At 39.4% G+C, this 18,144-nt stretch overlaps 2 protein-coding genes across 2 annotated transcripts; both read left to right on the top strand.

The window, feature by feature from the left end:
• Positions 1-1,076: 1,076 nt before the first annotated feature.
• Positions 1,077-3,740, top strand: ssr4 (signal sequence receptor, delta). Its single transcript, XM_063015287.1, has 6 exons — positions 1,077-1,222; positions 2,211-2,329; positions 2,873-2,947; positions 3,042-3,131; positions 3,254-3,319; positions 3,430-3,740. Exons 1-6 carry the CDS (start codon positions 1,171-1,173, stop codon positions 3,532-3,534), a joined length of 507 nt encoding a protein of 168 aa, XP_062871357.1. The 5' UTR covers positions 1,077-1,170; the 3' UTR covers positions 3,535-3,740.
• Positions 3,741-4,876: 1,136 nt separating this feature from the next.
• On the top strand, positions 4,877-13,785 carry sephs3 (selenophosphate synthetase 3). Its single transcript, XM_063015783.1, has 8 exons — positions 4,877-5,272; positions 8,268-8,371; positions 8,872-8,979; positions 9,835-9,989; positions 10,445-10,535; positions 10,642-10,741; positions 10,969-11,181; positions 11,933-13,785. Exons 1-8 carry the CDS (start codon positions 4,987-4,989, stop codon positions 12,202-12,204), a joined length of 1,329 nt encoding a protein of 442 aa, XP_062871853.1. The 5' UTR covers positions 4,877-4,986; the 3' UTR covers positions 12,205-13,785.
• The last annotated feature ends 4,359 nt before the right edge of the window (positions 13,786-18,144 follow it).

Genomic DNA, 18,144 nt, shown 5'->3' with positions numbered 1-18,144 from the left:
AGAGCATTTTGTAGAGAGAACATACAAAATGGTCTGAGAGCAGATTGTAGAGAGAACATACAAAATTCTCGAATGTGCCCTGAGAGCACCCCAGCCCGAAGGTGCCCTTGGAGCACCATAGCCCGAAGGTGCCCTTGGAGCACCCCAGCCCGAAGGTGCCCTGGGAGCACCATAGCCCGAAGGTGCCCTTGGAGCACCCCAGCCCGAAGGTGCCCTGAGAGCACACCAGCCCGAAGGTGCCCTTGGAGCACCCCAGCCCGAAGGTGCCCTTGGAGCACCCCAGCCCGAAGGTGCCCTTGGAGCACCCCAGCCCGAAGGTGCCCTGGGAGCACCCCAGCCCGAAGGTGCCCTGGGAGCACCCCAGCCCGAAGGTGCCCTGGGAGCACCTGGGAGCACCCCAGCCCGAATGTGCCCTGAGAGCACACCAGCCCGAAGGTGCCCTGAGAGCACCCCAGCCCGAATGTGCTCTTGGAGCACCCCAGCCCGAAGGTGCTCTTGGAGCACACCAGCCCGAAGGTGCCCTGAGAGCACCCCAGCCCGAAGGTGCCCTTGGAGCACCCCAGCCCGAAGGTGCCCTTGGAGCACCCCAGCCCGAAGGTGCCCTTGGAGCACCCCAGCCCGAAGGTGCCCTGAGAGCACCCCAGCCCGAAGGTGCCCTTGGAGCACCCCAGCCCGAAGGTGCCCTGAGAGCACCCCAGCCCGAAGGTGCCCTGAGAGCACCCCAGCCCGAAGGTGCCCTTGGAGCACCCCAGCCCGAAGGTGCCCTGAGAGCAGAATGTAGAGAGAACATACAAAATGCTCTGAGAGCAGAATGTAGAGAGAACATACAAAATGCTCTGAGAGCAGAATTAATAACATTTCAGGCATAGTATAGATAGTCCTGTTTATTATTATAAACTGATTAAGTTTATGATTTACCGTCGAACTTCAGGAGCTTGCAAGTTAAGTGCGCATCTGCGCATGCCCAGAAAATAATGTAACGCGCATGCAGAAACCCCGTGGTATTGCACGTTAGCTGCAGTACCGGTGGTGTTGGTGTGAGGGCGCTGTGAAAATCCTCTGGATCAGATTGACTGAAACATGACGTGTCTGTGTGAACTGGAATAACTCAGCACTGATCTTCTCGTTCTCCAGTGAAACTCCAGAGTTTTCAGCTCGTTTAACAGCAAAATGAAGCTTATTCTCACAGCTCTTCTGGCTCTGTGCTTGAGCTTTTGTGCTGGTAAGGTCACATTTTATTACATTTTGTTAAATGTATGGATTTAAGGAACAGTATAAGTACAGTAAGTAGGGACCAGACGTATATTTTGTATTAGGCAGTAGCTAGGGGAATTTGTGAACCGTGTACAATGTATTCCTATTTTTAATATTTGATATGTCTGTTTGTACTGGACTGTTTTGATACGGTTTGTGTTTGGATTAGCTTTAATGGTTAATCTGTATTGATACTATATATGATTGCATGGCTGGCTAGTCCATCGGTATATTTCGTACAGCCTTTATGTTTTATACAATTTTCTTTATTAATAAATGTAATCAGTTTGGGGTTTTTTGTTAATTAGTTATTAGTGTCATTATCGGGTCATTAAAATCTACAGCAGTAAGCAAAAGGGCGCTGTACGGATTACTGTTAACACTTCCAGCCCTCCAGGCAGCTTGTCGGGCGATGGATATTTCCTTTTATTGTCAAACTGACCTGTCGAAATTAAACAAATAGGAGCTTAAAATGAGAGAAAGACGTCACTTACGTGACTGAAAACATTAGTCGAGCTGTTGTGTGCTCATATTGAGGTGTCCGGATTCATAAAAGTACGGAACACCGTGACCTAACTGCTGTCGAGTCAGAGTCAAGTCCTGTATCGCGTATTCATTCACTGAGTCGATTCATTTTCAGTAACTGATTCATTCAGGTCAGTATGACCAAATGTAAGAAAGCACAGTGTGTAGACTCGTGTTATTACACACTTAAGCTTTGCCACTGTGCTTTTTCAACATACTCATCATCTGAACAAAGTCTGTTTCTCTAAATTTCTGTATTTAATCCTCAGTTCAGGGTGAAGTGTGTTTAAGCACATTCAGTTGTAATGCTTCTATAATACAGGTGTGTTCGAGCAGATTTTAAAACTAGGGGCACTCATAACTGATCAATAACTGAACAATTCATTGGCTTGAATTAATCAGTAATATCAGTATCAACCCTTTTTCCTTAGCGGACATATGCACAGACCCAGTGATCTCCACCTCGTCCTACACTACTTCAGATGCAGTCATTTCATCCGAGACTGTCTTCATCGTCGAGCTTAGCCTGGCATGTGGAAATGGAGCACAGGTAAATGACTTTTTTTAAATTGTTTTTGGGTTTGCGCTGGGTCAGATTTCCCTGGAATCACTGGGCGCAATGCAGCAACACACCCTGGACAGGATGGCAGTACATCATGGGGTCCCGGTCAACCCATCATCTTTGATGTAGCCAATTGTGTCTGTATGTAGATGTCCGACCAGCCTATAGCACTGCTGGGGATTTGAACCCTGGATCCCAGCGGTACTGGGTTAGCGTAATTTACCCCTGTGCCACTGGAGCACCTTATACTTTTGCATAGTTAACCAAAATGAAAACTGTCAATCAAGTCAGCTAAAACAATGATGTGAAATAAAGTTAAAGAATGCTTTATGCTTTATACCCACTGTGATTTTCTATTTAAACTGATATTACTGATCATATTACTGATCTAAAAATTAAGCATTTATTTATATTTACATGCCGGACTAAGAATATGCAAGTTTGATTGTACAAACAAGAAATTGAGTAGTTAATTAGAACAAAAAGACACAAAGACAGTAAACTGCTGTTTTGTTTTTCTTGTCCTGGTAGAGCGTTGCTCTTTATGCGGATGTCAACGGCAAGCAGTTCCCAGTGACCAGAGGCCAGGATGTTGGAAAATATCAGGTGTTTTTTCTATATTTTTGTTCATACTCTCTGTTTTTGTGCCCTTATTTTTATACCCAGACATGGTGAATCTAAAAATATATATCATCAACAGGTTTCCTGGAGCATTCCCCACAAACAAGCCAGCTCAGGCACATACCAAGTGAAGTTCTTTGATGAGGAGTCTTACAGCAACCTGAGAAAGGTGCGGCAAATTGTCAATTATTAAAAAAAAACAAAAAACTTAGATGTTGAAATTCCTGCTTATTAAATATGGCACTGTCATTTACATGAATATTTCTAAGTGTAAATGTTATATTGTTTCAGGCACAAAGAAATAATGAAGACGTAGAGTCCATTAAGCCCCTGTTTTCTGTTGCCGTAGAGCACAGGGTAAGTACATGTACTAAACATTTGCTTTTTGATATGACATTTTTTGTTTTATCAAAACACAGTGTGTATGTGTGTTAACCTCTAATTTTGTTTGTATTTCATTACTACAGGGTGCATGGAGTGGTCCCTGGGTGTCCTCTGAGATCTTGGCTGTTGTCATTGGCATTGTTTTGTTCTACGTGGCCTTCAGCACTAAAAGTTCAATTCAAGCATAAATACATTGGGTCAGATTGTGAATAAACATTACAGTTGTGTACCACTTCATTCCAAAGTTCAAACTTTGTAAAGCTGGGGGTGTGATGCAGTTGGGACATGAAAGCTTTGGAGATTTTATAGGAGGTTAATGTTGTGTAGACACATTCTGTTGTTTGGAATGTCTGCATATCAATGAAATTCATTGAATAAAATAAATTTTTATTAAGGATGTTTGATTTTTTTCCACCAGACTAAAATATAAAGCATTAAAAGGGCTTATATTTTAAGCCCCAGTCACACTAGGTATTTGTATGCAAAATGCTACATATAAAATGAGCTTCATTTAATGCTATTTGCAACAATATGCAATTTTTGCTACTACGAATACAGTTAACAAAAGAGACCAGGTAAAGCCTAGGGAGTTTAGATTTAAACTCTCTGTGGTTGAACTTGACTTGTGAATTCACATTAGCACGACTGCTTTCCTAAGTTAACCTTTGGAGTTACTCTACCATGTGTTAATAAACAGTTGACCCAAAACAGCAGTAGAGCAAAGTAAAGCTTTGTACTATCTGGGATTTTAAACAGTATTACGCAACCAAGCAACACATTTCCAATAGTTATGATTTTTTAAAGGTTGTGCTTTTTAGATATGAGGGCTAAATTAGCCTACCTTACTAAAAGTGTGATACATTTTAATATATATCAATGACACACTAATAATACAATAACACAATACTGATTTTTATCTTGAGCTTGAATCTCAGCTGTGCTATCAACCTGGCTGGTGTCTTATTGACTTAAAAATAGCATAGTGTTTCTGTTAGTGGCAGCTTGAATCAGTACACCAAAGCTCTGTTTTAATGCCTTTTCTTCTTTTGATTTTATATAGCTTCTTAAAAAAAGTCACAAACTGCAGCTTTAACACATGTTCAGCGTTTGTCTGATTTACAGGTTATTAATGTGTACAGTAGCACGTTTGAAGACCATACCATTTTTGAAAAAATAAGGGGTGCCAAAAAAGAACAAAGTGGTACGTTCCGTTTTGCGTATGACGTTTTAACACCAACCTATTTTTTATTTATATAATTATAGATTATTACGTCCAATCTATTAACAATAGGACTAACATTATTTGTAAATTTGTTTCTAAAAGTCAGCAAATATGAACTACTTCGTATTTAAAATGGTATCGACCAAATAACGTTGGATGGTTGTGTTTCAAATTATACAACATAGTAAGCACCATCTGCACTACGCAGGGTATGTAGTAAGAGTTTCCACATGCCATCTAGTGCACTACGTAGGTACAAGAACGTCGTTTGAAACTCAACCTTTGACACCACAGCCAATATGCTGCTTTTACATCATTCATATTCATGTTCAACTGGGTTCAGGAAAGGACAATAACTCGTCTGGTTCTTTTGTTGTCTGAATGAGGGGGCAATAAGTGACCGGAGCTAACGTTAGCAATGTCCGGGTCCGTTCAGACCTCTACGCCGTCGCTCGATCCGGCGGTATACGCGAGCTTTTACCCAGCTGGTTATCAGGCTCCCGAAGCTTATGGCCTGGAGCGCGGGTTTCGGCTCACGGCCTTCTCCGACATGAAGGGATGAGGCTGCAAGGTCCCGCAGGAGACTCTGCTCAAACTCCTGCAGGGACTGGAGCCCGACCCTCGGCCGGACGAGGACGGAACAGGGACAGGAGCCGGAGATGAGACCTCAGAATTCGGCCAGATAGCTCCCGCCCCCCGTCTGGGTAAGTCCAGTTAAAGAAGCCGTGCACACCATGCGGCTAAAGGCTAGCTAGCTAGCTAATAATAGTCAATGCATCTGAACTGCAGGCTGTGTCACAAATATCTGAACACGTAACTGCATATGCTGTCTAAATGTTTCACAACAAAATGCGTCCTTACTATTACATGCTAGCCTATTTAGTACTTAGTGTGCAGTTTGGAACGCAGCCACAAAACATACTCTTACAATGTGTACTATATATTGCGTTTCTAGATAGTACCAGTTAATTAATCACTATACAACTATAAAAGTAGTTATAATTAATAGGTGTTGAGAAATTATGACAAAATGTTTGGATTGTTTTGCCTTTCTTTTCGACGATAAGCCATATGTATCACCATAAATTGACAAACTTTGCACCATATTAAGAAATACTTACAAAAACAAACATACAACGAGTTTGTTCACGGTGTTCCGTACATATTTGTACAGACTCCAGACACTTTGTCAAATGCAAATTTTGTGAAGAAACACTAGTTGTAGCAATAATACTAAATATTTAGTTGCATTTGTATCCTGACTTGTTCAATCTTAACGAGTAAAATCCAAAATATAAGCCAGTATCAGCAGGCTGTTTTCTTGTATGGAACATAGACCACTGAAGTCGTGCGTCATTCTGTAGTCTTCGTTATGCCCATATTTGGAGACCCGGGTCTAACTCAGATTTCCTATAGGAAAAATGAACGGGGTTTTTAAAAAATCGACTCTAACACATCCTGTGCTAAATAAACATTTTCAGAACCCTGTACGTTTTGTCCTGTGTACATTTTTCTCCTGTACATCACTGGATCCTCTGAATTACGAGGTTGTTAAAGGGTCGTAATACTAATAATGCTACACGAAAGCTAACGCTACTGCGCATTAATTAGACGTCACTGAACTACACCAATCGAATCAACGGAACGAGCGGCTCGCTTTTGTTGAGTACAACCATCCTCGCTTTCTACTTTAATGTAGCTACCTACTAAAAATATCAACTAAAACTTGTGAATATCACACCACAGTTACACTGGTGAATCGCGCTGCTTCGTGCGGTTATTTAAGAGGCTTATAAAAAAAAAAAAAAAGAAAACATTACGAGGCTTCCAGTCTAGTGACGTCAATTCAGTGCGCAGTAGCATTAGCTTACATGTAGCACTATTCATATTTTGACTCTTTAACGACTTCATAATTCAGAGGATCCAGTGATAATAGACAGAAGAATTTCCATAAAACAAAACGTAACAGCTTTGAAACATTTTTTATGACTACAGGATGCAAGAGAGGCAATTTGCGAAATGTTCATTCATATTTCCCATTCAAAATTTCTCTTAGACCCGGGTTACCAAATATGGGCATAACAACATGGCGTGGCCTACAAAATGACGACACGACTTCAGTGGTCTATTGTTACTAATAATGGGAAATCAAATACAGCTTAAAAAAAAGAAATAAATAAAGGGTGGGAATACAGTAACTGTTTTATTGCTTCTTTTTCTACATAAACATGACTCCCATGCTGATATTTTAATTTTCTATGTTCAATTTGAAACTCATTGGACAAAATGACCAGACACAAAAAAAAGCTAAGTCAGCTAAACAGCTTTATTTGGCTCAATACCAGAACGAGGACCCAGAAGGGCAATGGCTATACAACACATAACTGCATATATTCATTCATCTTTTTAAACTTTTTTATTTATTCATATTTTTTACACTGCAGGTTGTGCTGACCATATTATATAATACGTGAAAAAGCATTCTGTTTTAACATAATTGTATTATTGTGTTCTGTTTGCCAAGTAACATTTCCTTTGGCTTCAGCAAACAGCTTAATCATAAATAATATGACTGGACTATATAAGTCATGTCTTGCATCATATACTTGGGTCAGACTTTGGGAAACAAATTGACATTGGCTCTTCATTCAGCATTTAGGAATGTGCAGTAATAGACACACAGGCAATAATACCAAGACCTGATACCAACACTCAGGGCATATCATTTTTTCCACTCTTTAACTGCACAACAATTCAAACTGTAAGGATTCTGATCTACATTCAAGACCTATAAAATAAAAAGAAATATATATTTATTAGGCCCAACTGTTGTAGCCAAATGTGTAAACTTTAGGAAATAGAACACTAGTTGAATGATGTTACAGTGAATTACATCAAGGCTGTGGTGATCTATCTCTTTTACATGCTTAGCCACAACCATGCGGAAAACAGAAAGCCCTCAACAATACTTTACGTATATACTAAACAGCAGGCCCGATCTTATATGTTAGATTGAAGTTTAGATTTTTTAAATTAAATACAATTAGAAACCATAAACTTGAAATGGAATAATACTTCCAAGTTTATTTACTATCAAATGAGCACTTCCAAAACTTTTTTTTTTATTTTGGTTGGTATTTGACAAGCAGTCCGATTTAGCATGTCTAAAGGATTGATCAATCATTTAATCAAATTTTATCTAACCCAATGTGCCTAAAATGTGCCTACCACTTTAAAGCACTCGTCATGATGACTACCAGCCCAGTGTGTTAAAAATAGTTAAACCAGGTGGAAAAAATACCCCTCCAGGAAATAATTTATTAACACATTGCAGGTGAAGCAACTGCCTATTGCAAGCAAATTCAGCATTTATTTTTAATTTACAATTGTATGCAAGTTCCAAAGTATAGAATCCAAAGGCGCCGAATGTCAAAGTAATTTAGAAAATTATTTTGTTGAAGCAATAAAGATTCATTTGTCGTCGTCTTTTTGTCTGTATCAAATTTTGTAATTTTGTAAATGAACTGTCTTTACATCATGGAAACTGAACATGGATCATTGCTCCGGTGGCACCACTGGGATCCTGGGGTCCACTCCCCAGCGGTGCTATCGACCTGTTAGGCGTCTACATGCAGACGGAAATGATGATGCAACATTTATAATTAAGCACATCTAATTTAATAAACATTTATGCTGCAGGCATTGGGATGGATTCCTGTGTTATTCCTTTGCGGCATGGCGGTTTGTCACTCATCCAGACTACAGATTTCTTCTATCCTTTGGTTGAAGATCCATACATGATGGTAAGACTGTGCTTAATTAAAGACTAGCACACATTATGCCACTCAGAATGGCTCTACGATGCACACTACGTGATGCTTTTGTCATTTTGGGTAAGGGGGTCCCATGTACTGCCAGATTTATTACTCCCTGACAAAGAACGTCTACAAACAAATCCTGCATAAAATATTTTTAATAACATCCAAAAGCTGTTGGATCAGGCTAAACAAGGAGCCAAAGCCAAAGGGTGGAGACTCAAGCCACCTTTTTTGTTAATGATATAGTCTGTTTAAAACTGTAATCTTACTATAGGTAAAGAAGTAATTAAACACACTATTTAGTACACAGTGGGGTTCAGTGTGGACATGGCTGCTCTCCTCTGCTTCACATGCAACCTGATACAGCAAGTGACCAGGGATTTAACCATTTATGTTGTCTTGTGTTATATTTTAATCTTGGATCTGTTAGTTATTTTGTGTCGACACTTGCTTATTAAACTGTGATCTGCTCTAATGTTTCACAGGGGCGTATTGCGTGTGCAAATGTGCTGAGTGATCTGTATGCCATGGGCATCACTGAGTGTGACAACATGCTGATGCTACTGAGTGTCAGTCAGAAGATGAATGAGAAGGTTTGCTTACACGCACACACACACACACACACACACACACAATTTGCACAGTAGTAGTTGAAATGATCACACAGTTGTATAGTTTTTAAGTCAGCTACTTTTCTACCTACAGAGCTGTGGTTCAGATAATCAGACTATTTTTAATATTAGACAAAGATCCACAAAGTTGAATCAGTTCATCTGGACACAAGTTTGTTGTGTGTCCAGATGAACTGATTCAACTTTGTGAATTTGTGTACCTGGATTATTGAGCATGCATCATGGGATCAGACAAAGATAAACCAGGTTAATATTTAGATTTGTTTAAGCCTTTTCTGGCCCTATGTGGGTAAAACAACTGCCCCCTTACCTACTAAGCCAATCAGTTCACTTGAAGAATGTGTAGTTTTACTAGCCACACCCAGGCACAACTGTCAGACCTGTTTAATCTAAACGTCACTTAAACAAAACCTGTCAGGCAATAAGAAGCAGGTTAGGTCTCAAAATGCAGCACAGGATGCCACATTCTAAAAAAGATTAAAATACAGATATAATACAAAGGCATTGAAATCTAACAGTCTGGAAAGGGTTACAAAGCCATAGCCAAGGCTCTGGCATTCCGGGGCTGCTCTGCTTACACAGGGCCTGGACGACTTGTCAACTGATGAAACCATGAATTCATCTCTCTATTAGTCTAATATTAATAATGCTAATATACAGTGGTTGGTTAAACAAGCATTTAAAAATTCAATATTGAGCAGAAAAAGCAGTTGTAAAGCCCTCTTAATGTTACATGTGTGGCATTGAGTCAGATGGGTGAATGTATCTCCCAGTGCAGGTCTGTAGTAAATCCTGAACATGTTCTTTTTCTGACAGGAAAGAGAGCAGGTGATGCCCTTAATGATGAAGGGTTTCCGTGACGCAGCTGAAGAGGGTGGCACTTCAGTCACAGGCGGACAGACTGTCGTCAACCCGTGGATCATCATAGGGGGCGTGGCCACCATAGTGTGCCAGCCCAGTGACTACATCATGTAAGCATTTTACAATATGACCTAAAAATACATATCTTCCACAAGTAGTTAGGCCCAACCATTTTGTGCACAGCAATGGCTCAGTGTTTTCACTAAGTTATCTATGGAATTATTTTTTTTTTTTTAACAGACACTTGTTAAACACCCCATTCCAAAACCCTCATAACTTATGCAATTATGACCTCTGCTGGCTGATTGATGCCGTCTCCACAGAGTCGAGCAATAACGCGTTGATCAGGGTGTCTCTCTCTATTTACAAAGCTGATCCACATATGAACTCACCTCAATTGAAAGTAAAATGCAGCTGAGTTGACAAACTCGATGAACTTGCACACCTTATATTAACTGCATCATAAATTATAAAGACTTGATGAAATGATAAAATGATAAACAGATCTAATATATTTATGAGTAAATACCTTACATGATCTCTCACCATGTGTTGTATCATACAGGCCAGATGGTGCTGTACCAGGTGATGTGCTTGTCCTCACCAAACCTCTTGGAACCCAAGTAGCTGTCAACTCCCATCAGTGGATGGATATAGTAAGAGATGATTTTTTTCCCCCCACTTTCATGTGACTAGAACATCATGCCACAGTGTAGATGTGCCTGTGACTTAATCTCTTAATCTATTGCTCCCCTCTTCCAGCCAGAGAAATGGAACAAGATCAAGATGGTTGTGACAAAGGAAGAAGTTGAAAATGCTTATCAGGAGGCCATGCTGAACATGGCAACCCTCAACCGCACAGGTAACACGGATACGTCATACAGAATAGAAGACTGTTTTAATATATATTTTAATATAAAACTGCAAATAATATTACAATAATGAGCTTTAATTTACCAACTGTGTATTTATTGTTTTGATAAGCATGTTTAGTTTGAGCTCGCAATGAAGCGTTTGCTACCTCTACGCATTTATAAAATGAAATCACTGCTCACATTTATAATAATAATTGCTGACATTTCTGTTTAGCTGCTACTCTGATGCACAAGTTTAATGCCCACGCCGCCACTGACGTCACCGGCTTTGGGATCATCGGCCACGCAAAGAACCTGGCCAGTCAACAGCGCAACGAGGTGGCCTTCGTTATTCACAACCTGCCCATCCTCGCCAAGATGGCAGCTGTCAGCAAGGCCGGCGGCAACCTGTTTGGTCTTCTGCAGGGCACTTCCTCTGAGACTTCAGGTCAGAGCAACTAACACACAAACATAACTATCATTTCTTTCTATTTTAATTAGGATTTAGCAGATTTGCACCCTGAATCCTAAAATGTTTAAAAGTCTTCTAGCTACACTTTGCAGGGTTTCTGTGGTTCCTTAAATTCCCATTTTGTCTGATGCTACAGTGAACTTATTTTAGGACTCAATAGTCACATGATCTTGCATTTTAGTTAAAGTTATACAAAACTGCTGGGAAAATAAATGTGATGAATAAAGATGTGAAAAACCCAGTGCACCATCTTTTTGTGGCTAAATGGTGCAAAGGAATTTGGGACATGTAGTCAGCAATGTGTTGTAGCACCTCTAACTAAACGGTGAGGTACCTCTAACACTACCATTTTTAAATGAAGTTTCCACACTTTTTAAAACTAACATCACTTATCTACATAGTCACCTTCTGATGCATTTCTCCCAGCATCTTTTTAATGCTCTCAGCAAAAATGTTTTTGGTTGAGCGCGCAGTCACTGATGCAGCGCTGCTTTCACATCATCATCACATAAATCTTCTTCCCCTCAAAGCTTCTTGGAGCGTCCAAACAGGTGGAAATCGTGTGGCACTAAATCCAGACTATAAGCTCTCTCTGTCGACCAAATTACTACTCCTCCCATCCTCACCGTTTCTAACCAAAATATAAAAGTGCGGAAATTTTTTGAACATCCCTTGTATTTTAATGTGCCTGTGCCATGAATAAACCAGTATTTTCTGCTTCTGACAGGCGGGTTGTTGATCTGCTTGCCACGTGAGCAGGCGGCACGGTTCTGTGCTGAGATGAAGGCGAGCCGTGGGGGTCTGCTGGGCGATGGGCAGCAGGCCTGGATCATTGGCATCGTGGAGAAGGGAAGCCGCTGCGCACGCATCATCGACAAGCCCCGCATTATTGAAGTGCATTACCGTGGCTTAGCAGCGAATAACACACAGGAGACTACCAACACCACCGGTACCAACACGACTACCAGCCCAGCTGAGGCTCAGGCCGGCCTCGCATAGTGCCACGGCTTCTGAAATGTCATAGGAATGTCTGTTCATCTCGGTGTCTTTTGTGTTTCCCCTCTTTCTAGGTGTGACCTTTTTTGACAGTGTGAGTGTGCACCAGTGTGTGAGAGAATGTGTTTGATGTGAATGAGTAAGAGTGTGTGTGTGTGTGTCAGTCAAAAAGGAATGTGAGGGAGGGATTGTGTGTTCACTCTGCTCTTCATTTCTTCTCCCTGTTCAGCCGATGGGTTGAGAGCAACAGACCAAAAAGTTATTTTTACCTGGTGGGAGATGGAATGGACTGCTTTCTTTTCTGCTTTTTTCCTGTTTCGTCCATGATTGGTCAATTGGTGAGAACGTACATGGCAGTTTTTATTTTCTCATTCTGTCTTGACTTTTTCTCCTGGCCACCTGCCTCTCTGTAGTTTTAATCTTGTGGTTACACACTAAAAAAGAACACTGGCCTTACAATTATTACAATGACAATTATGTTGACCAATTTAATGTCAGTCTAACAAAAAAGAAATAGAGATATACAATTATAATAAAGATAAACTGCTCCATTTTTAATATATTGTATGTAGCAGGAAAAAACGAGTGAAGAACATGCTTTATCAGAAAATCATAAGACAAAAAAGTACTATGTGAATGTCTGGTGCCATTCACTGGTAACGTAGTGAAATTGCAATGAATGAAATTACAGATAAACAAATGCTCTCATTTGCTACATTCTCTATTTTTGGCATGTTTTGGGCTTTGTAAATTTTCAGTTCAACCTTCCTTGTTGTTTCTGAAAAGTCAAGCCCTTTCAGTCAAAGGCACCTCTTTGTGACAATCAAAAAAGCTTCTAATTATAAGCAGTATACTCTGAGACTTTTAAGATCAAGCCAAACTACATGCCCCAAATAATCATTAATGATATATTTAATTTATTTAGTATTTATATGTTCTTTTCAGCAACATTCAAATCAAGGAAAATTAATTTATTAATGGCTTTTTGTGTCTTTACTTTTTTCTTTTGCTGTTGCATAACTGTCTGGGAGGTGTTTGCATTTATTCGGATACCCATAATGTGTCAGAAATGCGAATATGACAGTGCTGGCATTTTGCATTTCGACACGTGCTGTGTATCTTCTGTCTTCTTAATTTCAAACTAGCTCTGATCTTCATTTTTATGTAATTAGCCCGCTGTAGGTTTTGGGAGGTGAGTTTCTGGTTTTGTGTGAGGCTTTGAATTATGGCAAGCCTTGTAATGCTGATGTGAATCAGTACACTGTGGAAGCATTCTCAGTTTGATCAGCACTCTGGTAGTCTGGCTTTTCCCTGTTTATCAGAGAGAGGATTGAGCAGCTCTCTTTGATTCACTGTGAGACCAGAATACTTAAGACATGGGCTGAATGACTCAGGTGGATCAGTAGTACCCACCCCTCCTGAAAATGATGCGTTTCTCTTTAAACCCCTTGCTAATGGGGATGGGAAACGTTGATGTAGCTGTGAAGGATGGATGGGCTCTGAGCTGCTTGGTTTATTCAGCTGGCTCAGGCTTTGCTCATGGTTTGTCATCTCATGAAATAAAACAGTTCAAGTGCTTCTCTAGTTTGTCTGATTATTATTTTTTTCTTCAGTAAGAATTAAAATATCCTTATTTACATGAAAGCTGTAAAGCTTTGTTTTACATAATCAAACATTAATGCCATAAATATTTTAAACTTGATCCTACACTTTGAGTGTAGTTCTGTTTTATATTTTCCCTTTAAAATTAAATAGCTTAGAAATTATTATTCAAGCTAAATGTTGTATTTAGGTATTGAATGGTTGGTGCCAACATATGTAGCAATCTACATTCTGACTGCCTTTCCTTCTTGACCGTTGTGTTCAAGAAATGAGCTCATAAAAAAGTTTACTTTGTCAGTACAAAAAAGACAGTTTCCTTTTAATTAATTAGCTATTTTATTTATTTTAGGGTTATTAATTGTTACATGTAATATGTTTAACATAGTTAAAAACTCAAAGTAATTAGATAAAAAGGCTTTTATTATGAAATTAGTCTATAAGAACAGTTAAATGCTAGTTAACTAGAGATTGTTGTGGTGTTGAGTAAAGGAATAGGTGTTGTGTTTAAACACCATATGTTACATTTAAATATTTATCTGTTTTAAATCAAAATCTACTACATATACTTACAAAAATAATAGAACATTTATCAAAATTGTGAGATCAGCTCTGTGCAGACTGGGACGTTGCAAAACTGTTGATAACACATACACACAGACCACTTGGTGCATGGCAGTAATGTTACCAACCAAATTAGGAGCTGCGTCCGGAATCGCATACTTCCATACTCGATAGTACGCGAAATGAGTACGCGAGAGCGGTTAGTATGTCCGAATACATAGAGCAAATAAAGAGGTACGCGAGAAGTACCCGGATGACCTACTTATTGGGCAGCCATGTTTGAGTATGCAAGCGACGCACACTTGCGGTCCGCTAATGTATCCCATAATGCAACTGGAGCTGCATATGTGTTCAAAGCGGAATAAGAAAGTAGAAAGATAGCGGAAAACGGAGTCCTCTGTTCACAAGTGTAAGTAAGATCAATAAAATAATTTTTTTTAAAGACGAATAAACAACAAAAAAACGATAAATATCCAAAATTTTGGCGAGTGGGGTTTGTAATAAGTCTGTAACTATGGTGATATTACGTCATCACTTGACGTTAGTAAGATGGCGGATGTAGTATGTAGCGGTGTTGTGTGCATACTGCATACTTCTGTACTGGATGTATGTACTTTTTTACCTGTCGAGTAGTGCATACTTCCTCCAATCTACTGTAGTACGTACTCTGTAAGTATGCGATTCCGGACGCAGCTATAGACTTTATCTTACCTACTGGGCGGCACGGTGGTTCAGTTGGTAGCACTGTTGCCTCACGGTAAGAAGGTCCTGGGTTCGATTCCCAGGTGGGGTGGTCTGGGTTCTTTCTGTGTGGAATTTGCATGTTATGAGTAATCTCACGTCCTTACCTCCTTGACGTTCTGCTATGATGAATCTGTGGTGCTATGATGAATTTGTGCAGAATGTTTATGGTGCACTTGCATTAAACTTAGGTGCGACAACATCTTTTGGCTCATAATGATTTTTAAGGTGACGTCTGAACCACAAAGTCTGAGTTTAATCAAATATTTAATCAATACATGATATAAGTATTTTATAAAATAAAAGAATGATATAAAAATAATATAAACATATTTTATGTATAATAATTACTAGAAGTTTGAACAAACTGTCAACAGAAATCAAGATAATATCCATAAATTATCAGTACTGTTTGACCATGCGTACAATATAATACCTGTGTATAATATACAAAACTCGTGGAGTAAAGTGAACACTGTGTAGCCGTCAAACTGGAGGGCTGTGTGTCAATCTACACACAAAACCCTATACAGTGTCCATGAAATGGTCGCATCGCCATTGTTCGAAATTAATTTAGCACACTGTTTAGTATGTAGTATGTCATTTGGAACACGGCAGCTTTCCTCTGCTTTGTGGGCAGCCTGATAGAACCAGTTTCATGCTGATGTATTAGTATGAATTTAATCTGTTTATTATATTTCCTTTCTATTTTTTATTTAATTCTGTACTCGTTATTTATTGCAGCACTGGCAGGTTTCGCTTTTTACAATGTAATGTACCTTGACTAAGTATATTTGTGGTTTAAATGACTACATTTGTTTAATAACATTCAATGTGGTGCAGCTGATAAAGTGTGGGACAACAACATAGATCCTGGGCATATGCATTTTGATGCAGAAGGTGGATTGGATATGTGCCAGTGTGTGTATTTCTGTCTTGCGTCCAGTGTTCCCTGGTGACCCACCGCGACCTGTACATGTCTAAATAAGTTATTATTGGGGAAATGATGCGTTACCACGTAACGTCGGCAGAGGGCAGCGTTGATCACTCCAGTTCACTGCACACCTAAAATAAGTCCAAACACTAATCATATTCACTGTAGTGTCTGACCACATGACCGCAAAATACTATTAATACTTGAGCTGTGAGTGAAACAAGTTTAATTTTTTTATTTCCATTTGACACTTTAAGGGTTATACACTCCCTGAGCACTTCATTAGGTACACCTAATTTGTACTTACTCCCATTCATTATTTTATAAGCTACACCTACTGTACAAATAAGCTTTGTGAGTGTAAAATTACTGACTGTTGCCCATTTTGTGCCCTGTACACCTCGTCACCCCCGATACCACATTTATCAATCAAAGGGGATCCCACTTATCCGATGATGTTTGGGTGGTGGACCATTCTTAATACTGCAATAGCATGGTATAGTTCATTGTTCTAGTTTTGAGTGGATCAGGTGCAGTAGTGTTGGTATTTTTAAATGTTGTTCAGACTTTGTACTTATGCCAACAAAGATTATGTATTTATAAGCATAAACAAAGTTACATGGAAATGCCGCTCAGGTGGCGCAGAAACACACGCTGTTCAGCAGAGCTGAGATCTCGAATACATTGTGTTGAATCTCGGCTCTGCCTGCCGACTGAGGCTGAGCGGCCACATGAACAACGGTTGGCCTGTTGTTCAGATAGGGGAAAGGAGTGCGGTAGAGGGTGTGGCTCTCCGTACACAGCGCTGTACTGCACTGCACTCGTCAAGTGTAGGTGATAAGATGTTTGATTGCTGTGCACGTGTCGGAGGGGGCATGGAGCAGCCTCGTCCTCCCCGATCAGGAGCGGGGACCAGCATTAGTGAGAGGATGATTGACGGGCAGAAATTGGATGCGCTAAAAAAGTGGGAGAAAAGGGGAAAAAAAAGTTACATGGAAATAAATCAAATAATAAACGATAATGCTACAAATAAATAGAAAAATAAAAAGAAGAAAAAGTAGCAGTGTTGGTAAAGTTCTCAGAAATTAAATGAAAATCTACAGATTCATAGAATTACACCATAAATAAACGCCAGCACAAATTGTTTGAGAATTTTTAAGCACAATGTGCTCTCAGACCAATTATAAGTCACTGGGAAAAGGTTGTGAGGCAACTGGAAAACAGCAGGAACAACAGCTGTTGTACATAATTATACAAAGAACAGCACAGCTATCATTTTCTTTCTGTATAAATAACAAGATGTTGTTGATGTGTTGTCTCTTAAACATAATGTTCCAATGTGTAGTATTATGCTTAATTTAATTATAAAAAATAACTGACAATTTACTAACAAAGGCAAACAAAAATGTATACTGTTGACTGTAGACTGTTCTTCATTGTAAATTAAAAACAAAGCAAAATTTTAGATGAATAAGGAAAGAAAAGGTTGATTTTTGTTTTTGGAGGGAATAAGTTGACACCTGTATTGTTGCACAATGTCTAGAATTATTACATTTCCAGATATCGGCTATTTGAGAATTTGTTTTTCAGATGTAAAGCCAAAACAAATTGCAGCTCACTTTGGACAGTGTCATGCATTATGATTACGACTTTCAAATGCTAAGAGAGAGAGAGAGAGAGTAGATAAAATACTTGGCCCAGTGTCCAGCTTTCTTTATCCAAATCATCTACATTATTAGGTTAAACTCCAAAGAAGACTTGCTGTTTAAGAAATAAGTCAGTTAGACATTTATGAATTTTGGACTCTTATTAGTGTGGTGGTTATACAGCAATGGAGAATATTTAACCTCCCAAAGAAAATAAGGATTTATAACTCAACTTAATTAAACTATTGGGAACTCAATAACAAACCTGGTGCTTCATCTGTGATGTGTTATGTAAACACCACTCATTGATTCAAGTGTTCAGGTGTGGTGCAACCATGGTGAAAACTAAGGTGCTGTCACAAAAACAGAGAGAGGTGATCATTTTATTGCACCAAAAAGCCAGAGCGTAGAAGATTTCCAAGACATTGAACATTCCTAGAGACACCATTGAAAGAATTG

The sequence above is a fragment of the Trichomycterus rosablanca genome, chromosome 19 (assembly GCF_030014385.1).
Source record: "Trichomycterus rosablanca isolate fTriRos1 chromosome 19, fTriRos1.hap1, whole genome shotgun sequence".
Lineage (NCBI taxonomy): Eukaryota > Metazoa > Chordata > Actinopteri > Siluriformes > Trichomycteridae > Trichomycterus > Trichomycterus rosablanca.
This window is presented reverse-complemented; position numbering and strand designations above follow the sequence as displayed.

Coding starts and splice junctions, on each gene's coding strand:
- ssr4 (XM_063015287.1), top strand. CDS start 1,171: ATGAAGCTTATTCTCACAGCTCTTCTGGCTCTGTGCTTGAGCTTTTGT. Junction 2,948..3,041: donor AGGATGTTGGAAAATATCAG/GTGTTTTTTCTA, acceptor TATCATCAACAG/GTTTCCTGGAGCATTCCCCA. Junction 3,320..3,429: donor CTGTTGCCGTAGAGCACAGG/GTAAGTACATGT, acceptor TCATTACTACAG/GGTGCATGGAGTGGTCCCTG.